A 19,464-nucleotide genomic window follows, 5' to 3' on the forward strand; every position below is an offset into this window, starting at 1 on the left:
ACTAAAGCACCTTCGCCCATCGCTGCAAGCAACGCACAGCTTGAAACCATGACATCATCTCTGCAGCACTAACGTTTGGGCCAACAGTTCAACAATTTGCCTACCGGTTTCCTTCTGGCAACGAACCATACGAGTTTCACTATGAAAAAATATGGGTGAACCACACATTTAATAACACTGTGGCCGTAACCAAAGGAAAACCGAGGAGTCATTATCCTGTTAAAGGCTTAAAGTACAGTTAAAGGCCTGTTTCATTATTTCAGTATGGTTCAGTTATGGGACCATTAAAGGGATGTGTTATGCTACGATGTAATGAATGAACATATTCGAAATATCCATTTGCACATAATAAATATACTGAAAAGAAAACATTTCATTCTCCTTTGATATTCACATAAAACATTAATAAATTGTCTTAAACCAATAATTGCTGACAAGATTAGTATTGGGTTCATCTATAATTTTCTTGTTGATGTTTATGTTGGAAATTGTGTTTTAGGGTGTGTTCACACTTGGCAGGTATGGTTTGATTAAAACAAACTTTGGTGTGATTGCTCTGTTAGTGCGGCTCATCTGAATAAGTATTAACGCAACCTTGGTGCGTATCAAACAAGCGGACCGAAACCACTTTAAAGGTGGGTCTCGGTCCACTTCCAAACAACCTCTGGTGCGGTTTGACTAAAATATGAATGCAACACAGACCAAAGACATTTTAACGAACCTAAAACAGGACATGATGTCACAAGATGCGACCCGAGAAAGGACAGAATGCTGAAGCATACCTGGTTTTCCTCGTCATAGTCACGATGAAGCAAATTACAGTTCGAACTTCGTTTGTGTGCACAACAAAGGAATGCCTGCCACTATTTTGACTCCTTGACACATTTTATAAACTCTTCACGGGTTCTCAGCTGGTCAAAATACCATCATATGCATTGTTTTGGATAGTTCCATCGCAAAATATATTTCATAAAAAAAGTTTTTTTTTGTTTTGGATCTTTAGGTTCGTTCTTAAAAATGATAGTGTGAACGCTAAGTGAACCAGGATTAAATATATAATTTTCTTTTTTGGTCCAGGCCAAAATTACCGAGAGACCTGAACTACAAATGTGAACAGAAAGGAACTATAAAGGTTATATGACTCATCTGTGTCAATTTGGTCTCACCTTGAGTTTATTGAAAGAGAAGACAACTTCAGGAAAACTGAAAGTAAACCAGAAGGCTGTTCAGACATGTTCCAGTAATACTCCACGGAATAATTATAAACATCTACACTGCCCTCCATCTTACTTCCCTAGGGTTTTAAACTTTCTTATCACAGAAAACGAAACTAAAATACTCTGCCAGTAAGGCTGCTTATATGTCAAACTTGTATGAACAGGAATACTAATGTGATCCAAGGGTCATTTCCATAATTTAACATCAGGAAAAATTAAAAGGAAAGTAAAGGCAAATACAAAAAAATATAATATTGTTTTACCATAACTGTCATTTAGTCTAAAATTATTACCAAATAAGATTAAATACTGACTTCACATGACTCATGAAGTAAGTCCCAGGCTTATCCCGCAAAAGGTGAGGGAATGTCAAGTCTCATTTAGATTCTGGGTATTACTCTATGGTAATGATTCTGCATTACATACTTTACATACTAGAACAAAATTGCATTTTGTTTGCCAGCAGTCTACTTAACGTGGCTTAATATATGAGGGAATGGAATGGATCAAGATCCAAGGTCCATGAAATGAATTAAATTTACTGGAAATCTTGTTTTGAACGTATAACAGTCTTCTAAGAATTATTATTGCTTAATCAAGGCTGCTCGGTCAAAATTGCGAAATATTTCCCATTAAATTATGAAAGAAGAAAGAGTCTCCAAAAGCAATAAACAAATGTGTCAAATTTAAAATATATATATATATATATATAGATGGGATTCTTTGGATTAAATGCTTTTTTTCCCCAATAAAAACACCCAGTACTACTAAGTCCGCAAAGGCATTTGCCTTCAAGTGCTGCTCTCGGGGTCTGGCACTGAGCTGCATATTTATGATAATGACTCTAAACTCGGTGAGTAATTGTGTGTCACAACAGGTCTGCAAACACAACAACAAAAAAGACCCTTCAAAACAGTGTATATCCTTGTCTTGGCAGAGCTGGGGACTTTTTCTAGGTTACTTGAATAGACAAAAAGTGTGGATTGATGTCTGTTACTTCTTACACTGATCCCCCCCTGTGCGCCAAAAACAACACATAAACCAAAAGGTCTGAAAGAGGGAAGGAAGGAAGGGGGGGCGTACAGATGGGAGATCTTAATTGGAACATCTGAGGGGGTAATTCACCTCATATCAACTGCTATGGACTCCATCCAGGACACTAATAACACTTCATAGAGGATTTCCTGTACATGCTACAGGGTGAAAAGGGGAAAAGTCACTAATCTCAGTGGACGCCCACTGCTCTGACTGCAAATCCATTAGAGAATAATAATAAGACAGTATGATACCCTCCTTAGAGTTTGACTTTTTTCACATTTTGAGAAATTTTCTTTCGTATATCATTGGAATAAAAAAATACTGCAGGTCCCCAATCTTCTGTTGAATTCTTTGTTTTTCAAATCAGATCCTGTTGTTTTTACTTTCATAGTGATAATCTTCAACCAATCTAGATTCACATCACACCTCCATTTTAAATTGTACCACCATAACACATCATAGTTCGAATAACATCGCACACTGTGGTAGATGAGTATGTTTGAGCTCATGATCTTAGGACAAAACCATAATACCTGTATTTACGCTAGCAACCACAATCCTGTTTCTGTAGACACAACGCAATAGCTGTTTTTCAGACAAAATTCAGTCATTTGACCCATTCAAGAAATCAAAGGCACAAACTAGTAACTGTTGCATGCCTGACTTAAACATCTCGAAGTAAAATGCTTAAGGGGTTGAAATGTTTAGCTGGGAAATTTCCCAGAAAGACTGTGTAACCACTTACGTCCTTCTGGTTTGTTAATGCTTGCGTAATAAAGCTGCATCCTGATGGTAAACAAACAAAGAAACACTGTGCCATACATTTAAGAGGAACACAGATGAGCGAAGTCTGTTTCTAATTCCAAAGACATTAAGCATAGGCACTTCAGTGCAAAAACGAACAACATCATTTATATACAGGGAGACTGGGGTTTGTTGTCAAAAATATTTACCATTTTGTTTGGGGTTTCAAAATCATTTTACCATCTAAATGTTGCCAAAAAACCTACAATAGGCTGTATTTTTAATGTGTTTTTTTTTCTAGTCAGTAATTTTGAAAATATTCAAAGGCTTTTCAAGCAAGATTTTTAGGTTTGTGTTTTTAAAGAAATAAACCTACCCCAAGAAACATTCACTGAAGCAAAAAACGAGACAACTAGCCTCAGTTTCCCCTTTGTTATGCAATATTTAATCATATAAAAAATCCCAGTAATTATTAGATGCCAGCTGAATGTTTTCTTATTATTATTCTTGAAGGAACATCCACAATTAGCATCAACAAAGAAACAGAAATAAAAGGGAAAATGGTACTGTATGTTTTATGACAAAAATAATACTTAAAATCATTGATGTGTGTTTCAAAATACTGCATAAAAACGTCTCGTTGACCCACTGTTCAGCAACATATAACATCTCTTCTTATTAGCATATTTATTAATATTTGGCATAATGACAGATTAATTGTAAAAAAAAAAATTCATCTTTATATAATACAGCGTAAAAAAATAGATTTCAGGTAAAGCATCAGAGAAAGGTGAGAATTATTCACCCTCAATAGTTCAATCGTGAAGGGGCGTGCGAGAACCCTTCATCTGACAAACAGGTCAATTACACTTCTAGGTGACTGCGTGCAAAGCAAAGGTGAATGGTACACAACTATTAGGAATAATGAATTCAATATTTTATGAGGTTATGCAACAGCTATGTTTTGCCATTATTACCTATACGCAATAACATCTAATGAATGTAAACCTCTCTTACCCTTCCATAAACCTTTGGCACGGGTGCTTCAGCAGCATTCCGCCGAACGCGAAGCTGGTGCGCGACTGAAGCCTCCCTGACTTCTCTCTCCAGACGCACGATGCGACTTTCTGCATGCTCCAGGTGTGCACTCACTCGGGAGAAACCCCTGTCCTGCGGTAGCATGAATCTCTGGTCATGGTGAAGTCGAAGCGTGGAGGAGATCGCACCGGGAACGAGTAATAATAACAAATATATGGCACAGCGACTGAGCGGCAGCATCTTGCGTGTCTGCTCTGACGCCATGTTTGTGTATGTTGACTGTGATGTGTGACAGGGCGCCTCTAGCGGTCAACCACATTCACACTCATTACCATGGATACAGATGGCACATGATGTTTTGTTTCGCTTTGTTTTACATAAACTGTAGATTGGCAAGACCAAAATAAGGGATTCACAAAAAGAACATTTTACATCAACATCATCCCTAAAATCTAAATGTGTTTAAATGGGTAAATTTATTAATTATCATAATTATTATAAATAATAATAATAAAGGTTTCTTTACCTAAAAACTAGGGAAAATACATATTTCATTGCGTTTTTTAAGATATTCATGAGGTCAAAATGTCCCAAAAAACACTGTGATATTTATAGCGCATTTACCTAAATGGGTTTATTAACCGAACAAAAGACATGGATTCAGACAAACATTTTGGGCATTATTTATGCTTTAAATAAATAAAAATATGTTTTTAATCTCCTTCTATAATCATAACGATCACGAGCCTCCTCATCATCACCTATTTTGCAGGGTCTTTTTATCACTTCGTGAGATCCGTTTTGAGTTCGTTTGTACAGTAGGCCTATATTTGTCCACAACCCCCATCTGCTGGTCAGAATTTGTAAAGACACTTTATTTATAGGTCTAATTTTGCGACTAATGATTGCTTAGAAATAATATGTCGTAAGTGGCGTACATTTATTATGGGGAAGGTTAGAGCTGTACATGAACCAGTTAGCCTACTTAGTAGAAGCATTGAAGCATTAGCATACAAAAAGCACTTTCGGTAGAGTTGCGCGCGTTTTCTGTGAGCGCGTGATTATTGACCATTCAAAAGCAGTGGCGGTTGGTATGTGAGGTGAGCTGAACTGTGGCGGCCGAGTGACCCGAGTTTATCGAAGGTTATTGATTTCCTGGTATTTATTTTAGCTTTCTAACAACTGGTATTCCATTAACTAACACAATTTTTATCAGATTTATTGATTTTATGTAAGTAAGGTTTATCGCTTGATTTAATTTGAAAAGTCGAGCAAGTCAGCTCTTGTGTAACAAACTTGTGGCGACCAAGGAAGGACTCGGTTACAAATTAAATGTACACAGATGTTTGTCGTAATATAGATGATGGTTAAGAAGGCTGTGTTGTATTCAGATTATGAGAGTATTGTATTGTATATTAGAATATTATCTTGACAATGTTATACCACTTTATTCTTCGGTCACAGGAAACTAATGACACAGCGCGGTCTCGAGAGCACCAAAGAGGCATCCATGGCGGTCAGAGGAACAGAAATGAAAAGATGTCAAGCGAAAACACGCGAGGTGAGAATTTCGAGGTCATCAGGAATTTAACTGATATCTTGACAGAATCTACGGTCACACGAAACAACCAGATGTTGACCTCTATTAAGTTTTCTTTGCCTGATTTACATATACTATATATACACTATACACTAATGCTCACAAATATACATGTAGGTTGAAAATGCACAATTTTCTGAGACATCTCCAGCAAAAAAGATGAAGGCACAGCATTTCAGACCAGCAGCTGGAGACATGTCTAATGGGTTTGAAACAGCCTTGGCAGGCAAGTCCTGGTTTTTCTCTCATGCTGTCAAATTAAAGAACTCTCTTCAATATTTTACATATGTGAGGTTGTGTAACATAATATATTGTGATAGCTATTTTAGTTACCTCATGTTTTAAACACATCTGTTATTATTCACAATGATTCTTGTAGACATATTAAACTTGTGATGCACCTTACTTACTTTTCTTTATGTCTTCATTTTAGAGGCTAACCAAGAAGTCAGTGCCACCTTTTCAAAGTACTCCGAGGTCTTGAGGTAACTGGGTGGATTTGTACGCCACCCCTTTGTCTCATAAGCAGAGGATCTATAAGGTTTATGCTCAAACATTAATTTCACATGGTATCTTCTAAGGGAAAGAGCTGCTGTGGACGCTTCACAGCTCGGAGAACTGGAAGATATACTTACTGAAGCCAGGAGCTTGAAATCTCTTCTCAAAGAGAAAAAGGAACACCTGAGACGATCTTTGGCTTTGATCACTGACAAACTACAAGGATAGGTTCAGTTCTGTGGTGTTATGTGATTTATAATGCATTTAATTTGCTCTACAAGCATCTATGTATAAGACATTGTTAAAACGTTGATTATACATGTTCATATTATACTTCAGAAGTTAATAATTGTACTTTATAAAATTAGAAAAATACTTTAGGTGTTATGCTGAAATAAAGTTATGTGGTGACAATCCTAAAAACAATTTGCTGATACATACAAGAATTTGTTATTTGAATAAATTCTTATTCTTTTAGCAGACACTTTTATTCAAAGTGACTGACAATTTATATAATACAAGTTCAAGTGTGTAACTCAAGGGAGAAAACAATACAAGTAGAAAAGTAAAAATAAGAGCAGGTTAATTCAGAGACTGCATGATCATCTTCCAAAACATTTGGGCTTTTTAAAAGTGTCTTTCAGTGTCTATCTTGGAAAGTCCCATGGAATCCATATGGAATGTTGATAGGTACTTCAGCACGGCCCAATTCTTCAAATGTTTTTGCATCCAGCACCAGAAGGAAGGTGCTCTTGTCCTGGAGGGACAATTACTCATTAGTCCAGAAATATATTTTCTCTCATTTTTGAAAAGCTAACCAGCAATTTTTGATACCACTGGGGAACATGGCGTGTTATACCTGATTAGGGGTGATGACCACAGACAGAATGACACCATCATCCTCTTCTACAGCACCAGGTGAAGAGACAAAGATTGGTTCTGAGGGAAACATGCCTGTATGTTTCCACACCTGTCATAAAATAAGTTGAAATATTAGCTCAAATGACTAAACATTAAAAGTCACTGACAAGATTTCTGCGCACATAAACCTGTTACTCCCAACTAACCTTTATTTGTTTGCCTTGAAGGTCCATTTTAATGAGAGAGTCTCCAACCAGGTGTCTGAAGCCACATCCGTAGAAGTAACGGTAGGGGTGAGAATTGCACATTGAATAGTTGATGTGTGGGAATTCCAGACCTCCATATTCATTGAGATCATCACCATGGAGATCTTCATGTGTGCAAAACACCTGCATAAATACACATGGAAAATCATTTACAATACATGATATTTTAGCAAAAACATTCACGTTTCTTTGGATAGCATGCAGAGAAATTAAAAAAAGAAAACAAGAAAATAAGTTAACCACATAAACCAACCTTGTTCTTGTCTGTCTTGATGGCTGTCGCGGTGCTATTTAAGCGCGTGTTGAGATTTTGCCCACAGGGTATGTCGTTGTCCACGTTCAGTGGCAGGACAAAGCGGCAGGGGAACACTCTGCACATTGTGTTGTATACCTAACAAAAAAACAAACAAGAAATAGTTATGTTGAAGAACAAGGGCGCATTTACACATAAATATAGTGTATTTTCTTGTAGAAGTAAAGTTTACCTCATCTAGAGCATTCCCAGACTTTTTAAGATTCTGAATCATGTAGTTGTTAATTGCTTGGCCATCATCAGAACAGCACATGTCCATGACCAGGAAGCCATTTTCTTCATAACAGTTTATCTGATGGAAGGTTGACAGTGGCTTTGCGTAATATTTGACAAGGCTCAGCTGAAACAAAATAAAGTACAGAGTCATTCATTCAGGCTTCGCTGGGAGCCAAAGCAGGAGCATTTCAAAATGAGTTATTTAAAAAATCATTATTTAAAAGAAAATGTGAACATAATGTGAAATTATTAGCAGTATTTACCTTTCCTGTGTGCTTATTGATTACATGGAAAACTGTGTTTTGTTTGGGGTCCCAGTATACACCATCATTAATCCCCTTTCCACGCAGTTTACTTGTCACAATCTTCAAGAGATCCATTTTGATTGGCTGCTCGATGAATACCACATAGTTCTCTGACATGGCTGCAATAACAATGTTACATTTCAACCAAGATTGATATAAAAAGTTAAAAAGTCATGTTTTTGAAAGTGTTTTAAAACTAGCATACTCACAGTTTTATCTATCTATATATATATATATATATATATATACTTACACTTATACTTACTTACAAATTGTAATCGGTTACTGATTACAAATTACATGACATAAATTGTAGTTAGTAACGTAATCCATTACATTACATATTTAAGGTAATATAATCTGACTACTTTTGGATTACTTTTAGATTTCTTTTGACCTAACTTGTTCATCACATTGATTTGAGTAGAATAATCTTGTACAATATTGATAAAAATACAAAGAGAAAGAAAATATATTCCATTCTTTGTTATCAACAACATGGTGCATTAAAAATACATTATGTCAGGGTTTCCCAGACTGGGGTTTGTGATGGAACCTCAAGGGGGTTCCTGAGTTTAATGAAAAGCTATTACGTAATTAAATCATCATAATTTTTTTTAAATAAATAATTTAAAAAATAAAAACAATAAAAATAAAACACTACTAAACAAGATTAAAATATATATATATGTATATATATTTTTTTTTTTTGTTTGTTTGTTTAGCTGCATGTCATGTGACCATTAACTGACATCAGAGAAACGTGAACTTAATTTTATTATTTATTATTATTATTGACTTGATTTTATTATTGACCTAACTTACAAATTAAATTATCAGGGGGTACATCAAGTAAATATATTAGGTCAAATAAATTTCAGCTGACAAAAAACTTGGGGAATAAATATTAAATGTAAATATATGTATATGTATGTACATGTAAATATTAAATTATGTGAATTTGTATATTTTAATGTGTTTGAAATACAAAAGCTTTCCAAAGACATTAATACATTGTTAAATAACTCACTGACACTGAGTGATAATTCAAATAATAATTAATGTGTGAATCAGGAGTTGATTAGCAATGTTGCAATGCTGAGAAAACACAAAGTGAAATAATTTCTGTAAATCCAGTGATCAAATGCTGTGTGGGTCTCAGTTTTCAGTGATAATCACATGACCAGTGGCTGGTCTGTGTGTGCACTTCCACAAACCTGGAAGACCTTCTGAATGTATAAGCAGTAGGCGTTTTTAGAAAGGAACATTTAAAAGATTTAAAATAAGTAGTAGGGAGAATCAGTGAATATAATATTTGACTGCCATTGTGAGAATAACATGTAATCAATAAAAAAGTAACTGTAGTCCGATTACAAGTATTTTAAAATGTAATATAATCTAATTACAAGTACTTAATTTTTGGAATCTGATTACATAATCTAGATTACATGTAATCAGTTACTACCCAGCTCTGTATATATATATATATATATATATATATATATATATATACACTATTCAAAATTTAGTTTTGAGGTCAGTAAAATTTGATTTAGAAAGAAAATTTACTTTTTTTTTCAATAAGGATGCATTAAATTAAAAGTCAAAGTAAAGACATTTATAATTTTACAAAAGATTTATATTACAAATGAATGCTGTTCTTTTAAACTTTCTAGTCATTAAAGACTTCTGAAAAAAATGTAACACTATTTCTCAAAAATATGAAGCAGCACAACTTTTTTCAACATTGATAAGAAATGTTTCTTGAGCACCAAATCAGCATAGAATGATTTCTAAAGGATCATGTGACACTGAAAACTGGCATAATGGCTGTGTAAAATTACATTTTAAAATATATTTTAAATTGTAATAATATTTCACACTATTACTGTTCTTACTTTACGTTGAACATAGGTGACTTCTTTTAAAAACATTTTTAAAAATCTTAGCGTAGTGTGTATATATATATATATATATATATATATATATATATATATACACACACACACACACTACGCTATATATTGTCAATATATATTTTATATATATTGTCAAGATAATATATATATATGTGTGTGTGTGTGTGTGTGTGTATATATATATATATATATATATAATTATAAATTTACTTATTTATTAGCAAATACGCTTGTAAATAAAAAATTGCCAAAAAGAGATTGTAGGCAATGCTCTCTTACCAAAACTGTGATAGTAGGATGGTTTGGACTTGTCCTCTGAGGGGATTGAGCACACAACTGTGGCTCCTTCCAAGGTATCCTTTGGGCTCACCTTATTTGACGGCACCTTTATTATATTATAGAAAGCACCTAAGAATAAAATTGAAAAAGAATACCAGTTTAAGCAATACTTAAGTTTAGACACTTCAATAAGTGATTTTTTTAAGATTTAAATTTCTGACAAACCTTTTGGAGTGTAAGAATTGCCCATGTTGTATGTAGTTCCATCAGGATCCACATGGGGATGAGCTGTGGCCCCATTAACTGCAATGAATTTACTCCAGTCCACCTGAACACAATGATTTCCACAATTCAGCTTCAGTTTTTTCTCCATACAAACATATTTTATATATTTTTTAAAAATCATAATTAGTATGTACCTTTTCTTTTGTTTCAAGTGTCTGTGGATCAATTTTGTGCATGAAGTTGGTCTCTGTGCTGACATAGTAGTCTCCTTTATACTGAACAAAGCTTACATTTGCATTGTCAGTTGGCTCTGTGGGAAGAGAGAGAGTTCACATACACAAAACATATTCAGACCACTTCAATCAGAACCAAAGATGTCACACTCACTTGGCAGCTCAAACCGCGAGAGGAAGCGTTGGAAGAAGTTCTTGCATGGGTCTGGCATCGCAACTGTGCCAAATTCAGACACCATAATCCGGTTATGCTCTAGGTTTGCCTTGTAGCAATCACTGTTGAGGAAGCGGCTCATGTATGTCACCTTTCCATCCTCAATGTGGAATTGGTGCATAAGCGCCATGCCATCAAACCAGTGGTTGAAGCTGAGGAGCAAACATAGCTCATTTACTTTCCTGATGATTGTGATCTGTTCAGTTTTCAAGGAACCCAAATGATACTCACCTGCTTCTTCCGATCTCAAACTTTCCAGGTCCATTCCTGAGGAAATTGCCTTTGATCCAGGATGGGATGTTACCTGTAATTGTGGTTGTTATGGGCTCTGGGGTTTCATTTACAGAACACACCAGATTCTCAATGCACGGCAGACCATGAACATCGGTGAAGTGTTGATCTTTATTCTTTGAACTGCTCTTCTTCCAGCCTGTGGGGAAAAGAAGAATATCAGATCTGAAGATTTATGCACTATGTATTTCGGATTAGAAAGGTATCTTAACCTACCAGTGCTACTGTTCAGACGGTTCATAGAAGACATGCTGGTCTGCTTGTGATGGCTTGCCGAATTGAAGATGTTTCAAGAGCTGCCCTTAAGAGACTCTCTTATCTCCCTCTGCTGCCTGGACTGTCTTATAAAGAGATCTTTTAGGGTCACATGGTGCTTATGCAAAACCAAATCACAGACCCCATCAATTGAAGTTGTGTTTTGCCTAATCAGCTTACTGTTACCTTGATATGAATGGTGTGTTTGGATTCAGCTCAGGGTTACTATTAGCTAAACCAACTGAATTAACTAATTAATAAAAGTGCTCAGATTCAGCACATTTAAAAAATAAATAAAATACCTAAATTAAACACCCAGTTACTATAAAGTTAAGTACACTATGTATATATATCTTGGAAATAGATTTCAATAATAATTTCAAAAGCAGTTAATTATGCTACAGAGCTACACAAATCTGTGGCGTTAATTTTATTAGCAAATTTAATCTAATGAACATCCTGAAATCAATTTAGTCGGTCTGGGAAGTTCCCAAGTCAGCAGCAAATGATGTAACTATATCCCCAGTAACCTCAAACTAAAGAAAGGAAAAAAGTAATGACTCTGAAATCTTTCTGTTATGTAAAGAAAATGAATTGACCTTACCATAAAATCTAATAACTACTGTGAACCACAGACTTTCTTTGAATTTAAATCTTCAATACTTCAATATTTATTTTAATATTAAACATAAATATCAAAACAAATGTATACATATTCAAATACTCTGTAGTGCTTACCTAAAATGAACCTTAAATATTTTCAATCTTCACTTTATTTTGTAAACATTTGTGCAACAGTTTGTAATATTAATATGCTATCAAAGATTATTCTCAATTCAGATTTATACTCATTTTAACAGGCCATGAACCAAGATCTACATATACCAGTTTTTACTGAAATAATCGTTATATGTTCTGTACATTGTTATTCATTGTTATTCACAAGCGTCTCATGTGCAATTCAGGAATATTACAGAAAGAAATGATGAGGACAAAACATTTTAGCTTATTTTGGCATAGCATTATGTTAGCTCTTGACTTGAGTAAAAAGGAAATTAGGTTATTTTGACTCCACTTATTAGGTGATAAGAAGCTTTAAGGCAATGTTCAGCATTAATGCAAATGACAACCATCATGTGGTAAAAACAAGAAATGTATTTAAAACAAAAAGACCCTAAGGTAGGTTGCAATTAAATGTTTTAGGTCAGTTCAACACTTTTAGATTGTTAGACTGAATAGACAGTGTTGTGGAAAAATGAAAGTTTTCAAAAATAGTTCATGTCCCATTTTAGATTAACCAAAGATACAGTCCATTAAAATGCATTTTGCATGATCTGAAAATACATAACTCAAATGAAAAAAGGTTAGGAAAATTTAAAGGGAGTGGCACAAATCTTGTCAAGAAATATCTAGGTCACACTTCATCCCAAAAACCAAAGAAAAGGGGGGGGGGGGGGGGGGGGGGGGGAAGAATTGAAAATGTGTTTTCTTGACAATTAAGCACATTTCCTCTAGTTAATGTAATATGTGAAAAAATTATGTAAAATATGTGCTTATTTGTAAAATATCTGCTTTTTTGTAATGAATGCAAAAACTAGGCAAAAAATCTTAATAGTCCTAAAATAGGCTTTTTCTTTAGAATATAACCTCTTATTTTTCTCTTTTGAGTTTGGTGAAACCCTTTCTTCAAACATACCCAGTTAAATACAAATAAAAAAGTGCACCATATGTTTTTTGTTTTTTGTTGTTTTTAAATAGCATAACCGCTCCACTAATAGAAATATGAAGTTTTAACTAAAATTAAAATATGGTTATTCTATTACGCAAAAAAAAAAAAATCTATGATTTTTCATAGATTTTACGAAAAAGTTTTAAAAACAGCTGGTCCAGCACGATTTCTTTTTTCAGATATTGGTAATCAGTGCAGCGTCTGCTTTATAAGCTTATGGTGAGATTACCTTTGTTGGGATAAGGTCAACTCAAATCAGTGACACTGATGTTTTCCAAAAAGAACTTTGTAACATGCATCTGACCTCTTTGACATCAAGCCCTCTGGCTATTGCAGAAAAACAGTATGTTCTTAAAGCTGAAATGACTAAATAGACTAGTATAGCAGTATGAAAAATGTATTGACCTTCAGAACAAAAGCATCATGTATTTAATTCTCTTTGGGAATTTCCAGGGAAGTTAACAAAAATAAAATATTAACCATTTTCCCCACAGGGCATTTGGTGCTATGACTGAATACATTAGCTCTTTAAGATCATAAGAGTGCAGAGAGCTGGCATAAAATATATCTCCCCCTAAGGACACATCCATGGCTATTAAAGACCATGAGGCGTGTCAGTGTTGACTGTCTCTTTTAAATGCACGTAGCCAATAGCATGTTAAGATAAGGCTTAGAACTAAAAAACGCTTAATAACTTGATGTTTTCACTTTAATGACCTCACATAGAGACAACAGGAGACACTTACTATAGAATTTTCCTTTGTATAGTATTCAGTATCTGAAACAACAATCATCCAACACTGATGACATCCAGTGACAGGTACTGTTTTTCCATCACTGTGATCATTGTAATGATGACATCTTTCACAATGCTTATCAGTGATCATATCAATCAAGAACTGCTTGCACTGGATATCTGATTTCATTACAGTTTTATAAAGGCATATTCAACTTAAGATAACATGTTTTCTTGTAGCCTAATTACATGCTTTACCTGCAAACCAGATTACATTTTCTTATATATTATTGTTTAAGTGATCTTTGACTCCATCTAGTGTTAATAAATTAACACACTTAACCAGAATACTGTAATCCTGATTCGAAATGTATAGCCTCTAAAGACTTTTTTTTAATCTAGTTTTGGAGAATGTTTTAGTTTTTAGAACATAATTTAGTTTTTCTTTAAAGTAGCAATGACTTGCCCAAGGATCACTGTGATCACTCACCACCATCAAAAGCACATTTTATAGAGACTCTTGAAATGACGCTCTACCTGTAAAACTGGAGAATTTAGTCTGAATTTTGCCTGTTGCAACATACATTGGAAAATCTCATCCAAAGAAACCAAATAATCCCAAATCTGCCTTTATTAAGCGCAGAATTCACCCAAAGCTTCAATCTGCATAAAAATCTAATCATACAATACACAATTCTCCATAGCACTTTAAACAGACACACTCAATACGGCCAGACTCAATCATGTCTGAGCGGTTTCAGGCATCTGCAAGTATATTACAGGACAAAATCCCTGTTCAAAATATATTTCCAGAATCAGTCCAAAAAAAAATAAAAAAATTCTAGAACTCACTTTTATCATTTAGATTAAGTTTTCGTTACCCACACAAGTTCAGTTTACTGTAACCATTAAGGACATCTAAGAAATTTTAAATGAAAGACGTAATTAAATTGATTTTAATGCACAGCACATCCAATTACAAATTGCCTTGCCCTTTCATAAATGATTCCTCGTTTGAGCAGACATACAGCCATGCAAAGTGTAAAGTTGAAATACTGTTAATATGACAGTTCTCCAGATGTTGTGGTCATTAATGGAGTACTTGAATATGATGGTAAATGTTCAAATACTTGCAATACATTCAGCTATGCTTAAATGTCAGGGTCTCTACAACAGAAAGATTGGTGTATCACATCAGTTTAACATCTGTGCACCACAATACAACAATATGCACATGATCTAATTTAAAATCACTTCCTGTTTAGTGTTTACACAAGGAGTTGTTAAAGATAGTGAGGTTAATTCTGCATATGCCGTGATGACACAAACAGCATACGTCAAGATATTATGTTTTGATGCATCAGACAAGACATTATAGAATAAATATGGTCAAAACATGTAAATATGTAAAAACGTGTTTGAACTTTAATATTACCGTAGGGATTTTTCAAGTTCAAATTCAGTGACCAACATTTTATAGCCACAACAATTAGGTGATTTTGCTGCATCAGAAACACTGATTTGACAAACAAAAGAGTGGAAGACATGCAGAGATTTCCATCTTAAGCAAAAGCTGAGCAAGTTCTGATCAAACTGACAGCATTCAAAATTAAAACACCTGCAAATCGACACTATGTTGTCCAAAATTTTATATTCATAGAATTTACATATGTCACAACTGTATACAATAAACTGGAACTCTGATGGCAAAAGCCATATCTCTCATCTCAGTCCAATCATTTACTCCACAAGAGGGCCACAGCTTTACAAATCCCCACATCATGGTAGTTGAAGTAGCACAGGCCGGCGAAGGTGACGGTCGAGAGAATGAAGAGGCCGGCGTTAGCCATCTTGACTTTAAAGTCTCCATGAACGTAGTCTGTCAAAACCTGGCCAAGTCCCCTGGAGAAAACACAGTCAGTAATATGCAATGCTGTCCTTTTCAAACAATGACAGTTATGTGTATTGGTGTTAATTATTAATTAAAATCTTTTTTTCTCCTTAATTAATTGACCTTTTCGATATTTGATTGACATTTCAGTTCAAATGCATTCAGTAATCCTCTGAGACATGAACACTTGGTTCATAAGAAGCATATATATATTATATATATATATATATATTATATATATATATATATATATATATATAGCCCGGCCAAAAAAAAAGTCGCTGTTTGGATTTTAATAGGCAAATATTTAAGAGTCTATGGATGGATCATTATTACAGTGATTATTATTTTTCTAGCATGTTATATGTTTGGCAACGGTTCTTTTAACCCTAAAAAAATGGATTGTGTAGCTTTTCATTTCTTAAACAGCCATGTATTAAGATGTGTCATGGCCATATTCCAGGATGACAATGTCAAGATTCATCAGGCTCAAACTGTGAAAGAACTGTTGGGAGGGAGCATGAAGAATCATTTTCACACATATGAATTGGCACTGACCTTAACCTCAGTGTAAGTTTTTGGGATGTGCTGGAGGAGACTTCACAGAGTGCTCACCTCTTGCATTGTCAATACAAGATCTTGACCAAAAAATGATGCACCTCTCGATGGAAATAAATGTTGTGATGTTATTTCCATCAAGAGGTGCATCAATTTTTGGTCAAGATCTTGTAATGCAAGAGGTGAGCACTCTGTAAAGTCTCCTCCAGCATATCCCAAAGACTTTCAATGAATTTAAGGTCTGGACTCAGAGGTGCCAATTCAAGTGTGAAAATGATTCTTCATGCTCTCTGAACCATTCTTTCACAATTTGAGCCTGATCAATCTTGACATTGTCATCCTGGAATATGGCCATGATGCATCTTCCTACATGGTTGTTTAAGAAATAAAAAGCTACACACTCCATCTTTTAGGGTTAAAAGAACCGTTGCCAAATATATAACATGCTAGAAACATAATAATCACTGTAATAATGATCCATTCATAGATTCTTAAGTATTTGCATATTAAAATCCAAACAGCGACTTTTTTTTTTGGGCTGGGAAGTGTATATTTGTGTATATATATATATATATATATATATATATATATATATATATATATATATATATATATATATATATGTATGTGACCTTAATGTAACTAACAGCTTAGCTAAAATTAGAAGTGTGGCCCTGAGTGCTCATGTCCACAGGGTGGTTAAATCCTTGCATGAAGGGTATTACAGCCACCCATGACTTGGCTTTGCAGACCAAAGTAGACACCTACATTTTGTGTCAATTTTATGGAATAGTGCAACGCTCAGTTAAATCTGATCTGTAATAGTTAATGTGAAACTTCATATGGAATTACACCAGGCAGTACTAAATATTAACAACTGACTGTGATAACATTTACAGATAATTGACCTGGATTTTTTCCCAACAGTTTCCATTTTCAGAAAAATAAATAAATAAATAAAAAAGGCAAAAGAAATGAACAGCAAAAAAATATTGTTATATATTGTATTGTCAAGCAATAATAATAAAACAAACTCTGTTACCAGTGACCATGTAGAGTAAGTGCAGCTGCTAAAGAGTAGTCAACAGCAGGGCCGGGGAAATAATACGCCATGGGTGCCATGCCCAGAAGAACTACGCTCAGGATCCGCTCCCCTGTCCAGTGCAAGGAAGCAGCTTTGGACCCAGAGCCCGCTATATAATATTAAAAAAAAAAAAAAAAAAATAGTAACATGTCAACAACTACTGCTTCATCTTCGTCAACACATATTCACTCTCTCAGCAGTCTAAGTCTCCTGCCATCACAATTATTGCATGTGTTTAATCATCATGTACCTCAACAGATGGAAAGAAAACGCTAAAGATGACATTGTGAATGTTTGAGATTTTTATTGTTTAGTCTATAGCTCTGAATTATGAATGTTTTCATTCATTCTCAACCATTCTGTCTTTACCAGTGATGATCTTATTTGCCACTTCCTCAGAAAAAACCTGACAGAAGATCAGCAACATCCTTATTCAGCCTTTACCTTCTGACACCTATTATGCTGTAGACACCTATTAATAATAATTTACTTGACTAATGAAACAATCATGACAATATATATATATATACTTTAGAATGTTAAAAACATTTATATTCCGACGCAATAAAAAGGCTCTTGTCCAGTCTGACAGTACCATAAACAATATATTAGGCTAATAAAATGGAAGGAAAAGACAAATAACATCTGTCTTGATTTAAAAAACTACAAGAGCAAACATATACGATATAAATCACTAACCGTAGTTGGAAGGAGTAGCATGTATCTTTGCTGATATCAAGTATGGACAATCATGATCCTTCTTCTGTATGGCCAAAGGTCTGATGAGGGAGGACGTACGAAATAACAGAGCTGTGGGAAGAGACAAGAATAAAAAACAAAAAAAATTCAAGAAACGATACGTAATTCAAAGGAAAAATGTATTCAGAATTAAAAATTAAGCAATAGATGTGCCAATTTTATGTTCATCTGTAACGAAGTAAGTCATTGATGTTCTACAATGCTTCAATATGACAATTCATTTAAAAATATACCACATAAATGGATAAATTATGAGAATATGACTTTTATTTACAGCCATGACAGCATGTGTAACTAACTAATAAATATAGATAAATACAGGGCAAATATTCTACAAAGTATTTGCAAGTGAGTGTGCGGTCATATCTCCTTTATATATTCTACACAGACATTTTACACGCTAATAAAATCCATGTCATCTACTAATCTCAGTCTTACTGTATTCGTTATTACGAACTACTTAACCTACATATGAAGTTAACTGATCAATTTAGAAAAAGAGAGACCAAGCAGGGTTAAGTTAGCATGCTAGCCAGAAAGTACGAGTACGCGTGCTACGATAAACATGAAACGTCAATGAAGAATGGCTTCTTTTACATTAGATATTGAAGATATACTATTGTGGTACAGGCTTAGGTGACAAGAACAAAAACCTGAAAAACACAAACTTACGGCTGACACCTCTGTGGCAAACAGAACTCAACCTGACAAGAGCCGCCATGATTCTCTCAACCAATCCAAGGTCACTGGAATCACCCGGATATACTTACGCTGCTAGTGTGATGAAATCAACCTTTTCATGCATGAGCTAAATAGACTGAATGCATGTAAAATATAACAATGCAATTTAATTAAAAATATTTAGATATATCAGTATAGGCCTATAAATATTATATATATATATATATATATATATGTATATATATATATATATATATATGTATGTATATATATATATATATATATATTATATATATATATATATATATATATATATATATATATAATCATAAACACGTTATGTTTTCATGTTTTATGGGAACATTCCATATACATTACAATTTTTATACTGTATATTCTATCCCCTAACCCTAAATCCATCCCTAAACCTGCATATCACAGAAAACTTTCTGCATTTTTAGATTTAAAAAAAATAAATAAAAAATAAATTAGTATGATTTATAAGCTGTTTCCT

The 19,464-nt window shown here is 34.1% G+C and overlaps 3 protein-coding genes and 1 long non-coding RNA gene across 5 annotated transcripts in view; 1 reads left to right on the plus strand and 3 right to left on the minus strand.

The window, feature by feature from the left end:
- sorl1 (sortilin-related receptor, L(DLR class) A repeats containing) overlaps positions 1 to 4,327 on the minus strand; it is a 65,696-nt gene extending 61,369 nt beyond the window's left edge. Inside the window, exon 1 of the mRNA XM_051861919.1 lies at positions 4,017 to 4,327. Coding sequence (XP_051717879.1) covers positions 4,017 to 4,301 — 285 coding nt within the window. The 5' untranslated portion in view covers positions 4,302 to 4,327. The remainder of the gene's footprint in view (positions 1 to 4,016) is intronic.
- Positions 4,328 to 4,948: 621 nt separating this feature from the next.
- On the plus strand, positions 4,949 to 5,823 carry LOC127495434 (uncharacterized). The gene is made up of 3 exons (XR_007925124.1): positions 4,949 to 5,180; positions 5,502 to 5,598; positions 5,755 to 5,823. It is a non-coding gene; the product is annotated as an uncharacterized LOC127495434 (long non-coding RNA).
- Positions 5,824 to 6,369: 546 nt separating this feature from the next.
- bco2b (beta-carotene oxygenase 2b) lies at positions 6,370 to 11,118 on the minus strand. Of its 2 annotated transcripts, XM_051862281.1 has the most exons (10): positions 10,889 to 11,118; positions 10,714 to 10,829; positions 10,520 to 10,622; positions 10,295 to 10,423; positions 8,055 to 8,215; positions 7,748 to 7,915; positions 7,516 to 7,653; positions 7,203 to 7,385; positions 6,995 to 7,105; positions 6,370 to 6,892 (listed from the first exon to the last, which is right to left on the minus strand). In XM_051862281.1, the coding sequence occupies exons 1-10, from the start codon at positions 11,094 to 11,096 to the stop codon at positions 6,776 to 6,778; spliced, it is 1,434 nt and encodes a 477-aa protein (XP_051718241.1). In that variant the 5' UTR covers positions 11,097 to 11,118; the 3' UTR covers positions 6,370 to 6,775. The 2 variants fall into 2 exon arrangements, with proteins under 2 accessions (XP_051718241.1, XP_051718243.1); XM_051862283.1 differs by lacking the exons at positions 10,520 to 10,622; positions 10,714 to 10,829 and having other exon boundaries at positions 10,901 to 11,118.
- Positions 11,119 to 14,590: 3,472 nt separating this feature from the next.
- sdhdb (succinate dehydrogenase complex, subunit D, integral membrane protein b) lies at positions 14,591 to 19,067 on the minus strand. The gene is made up of 4 exons (XM_051863463.1): positions 18,942 to 19,067; positions 18,210 to 18,320; positions 17,469 to 17,619; positions 14,591 to 15,879 (listed from the first exon to the last, which is right to left on the minus strand). Exons 1-4 carry the CDS (start codon positions 18,988 to 18,990, stop codon positions 15,714 to 15,716), a joined length of 477 nt encoding a protein of 158 aa, XP_051719423.1. The 5' UTR covers positions 18,991 to 19,067; the 3' UTR covers positions 14,591 to 15,713.
- Positions 19,068 to 19,464: the final 397 nt, after the last annotated feature.

The sequence above is a fragment of the Ctenopharyngodon idella genome, chromosome 15 (assembly GCF_019924925.1).
Source record: "Ctenopharyngodon idella isolate HZGC_01 chromosome 15, HZGC01, whole genome shotgun sequence".
Lineage (NCBI taxonomy): Eukaryota > Metazoa > Chordata > Actinopteri > Cypriniformes > Xenocyprididae > Ctenopharyngodon > Ctenopharyngodon idella.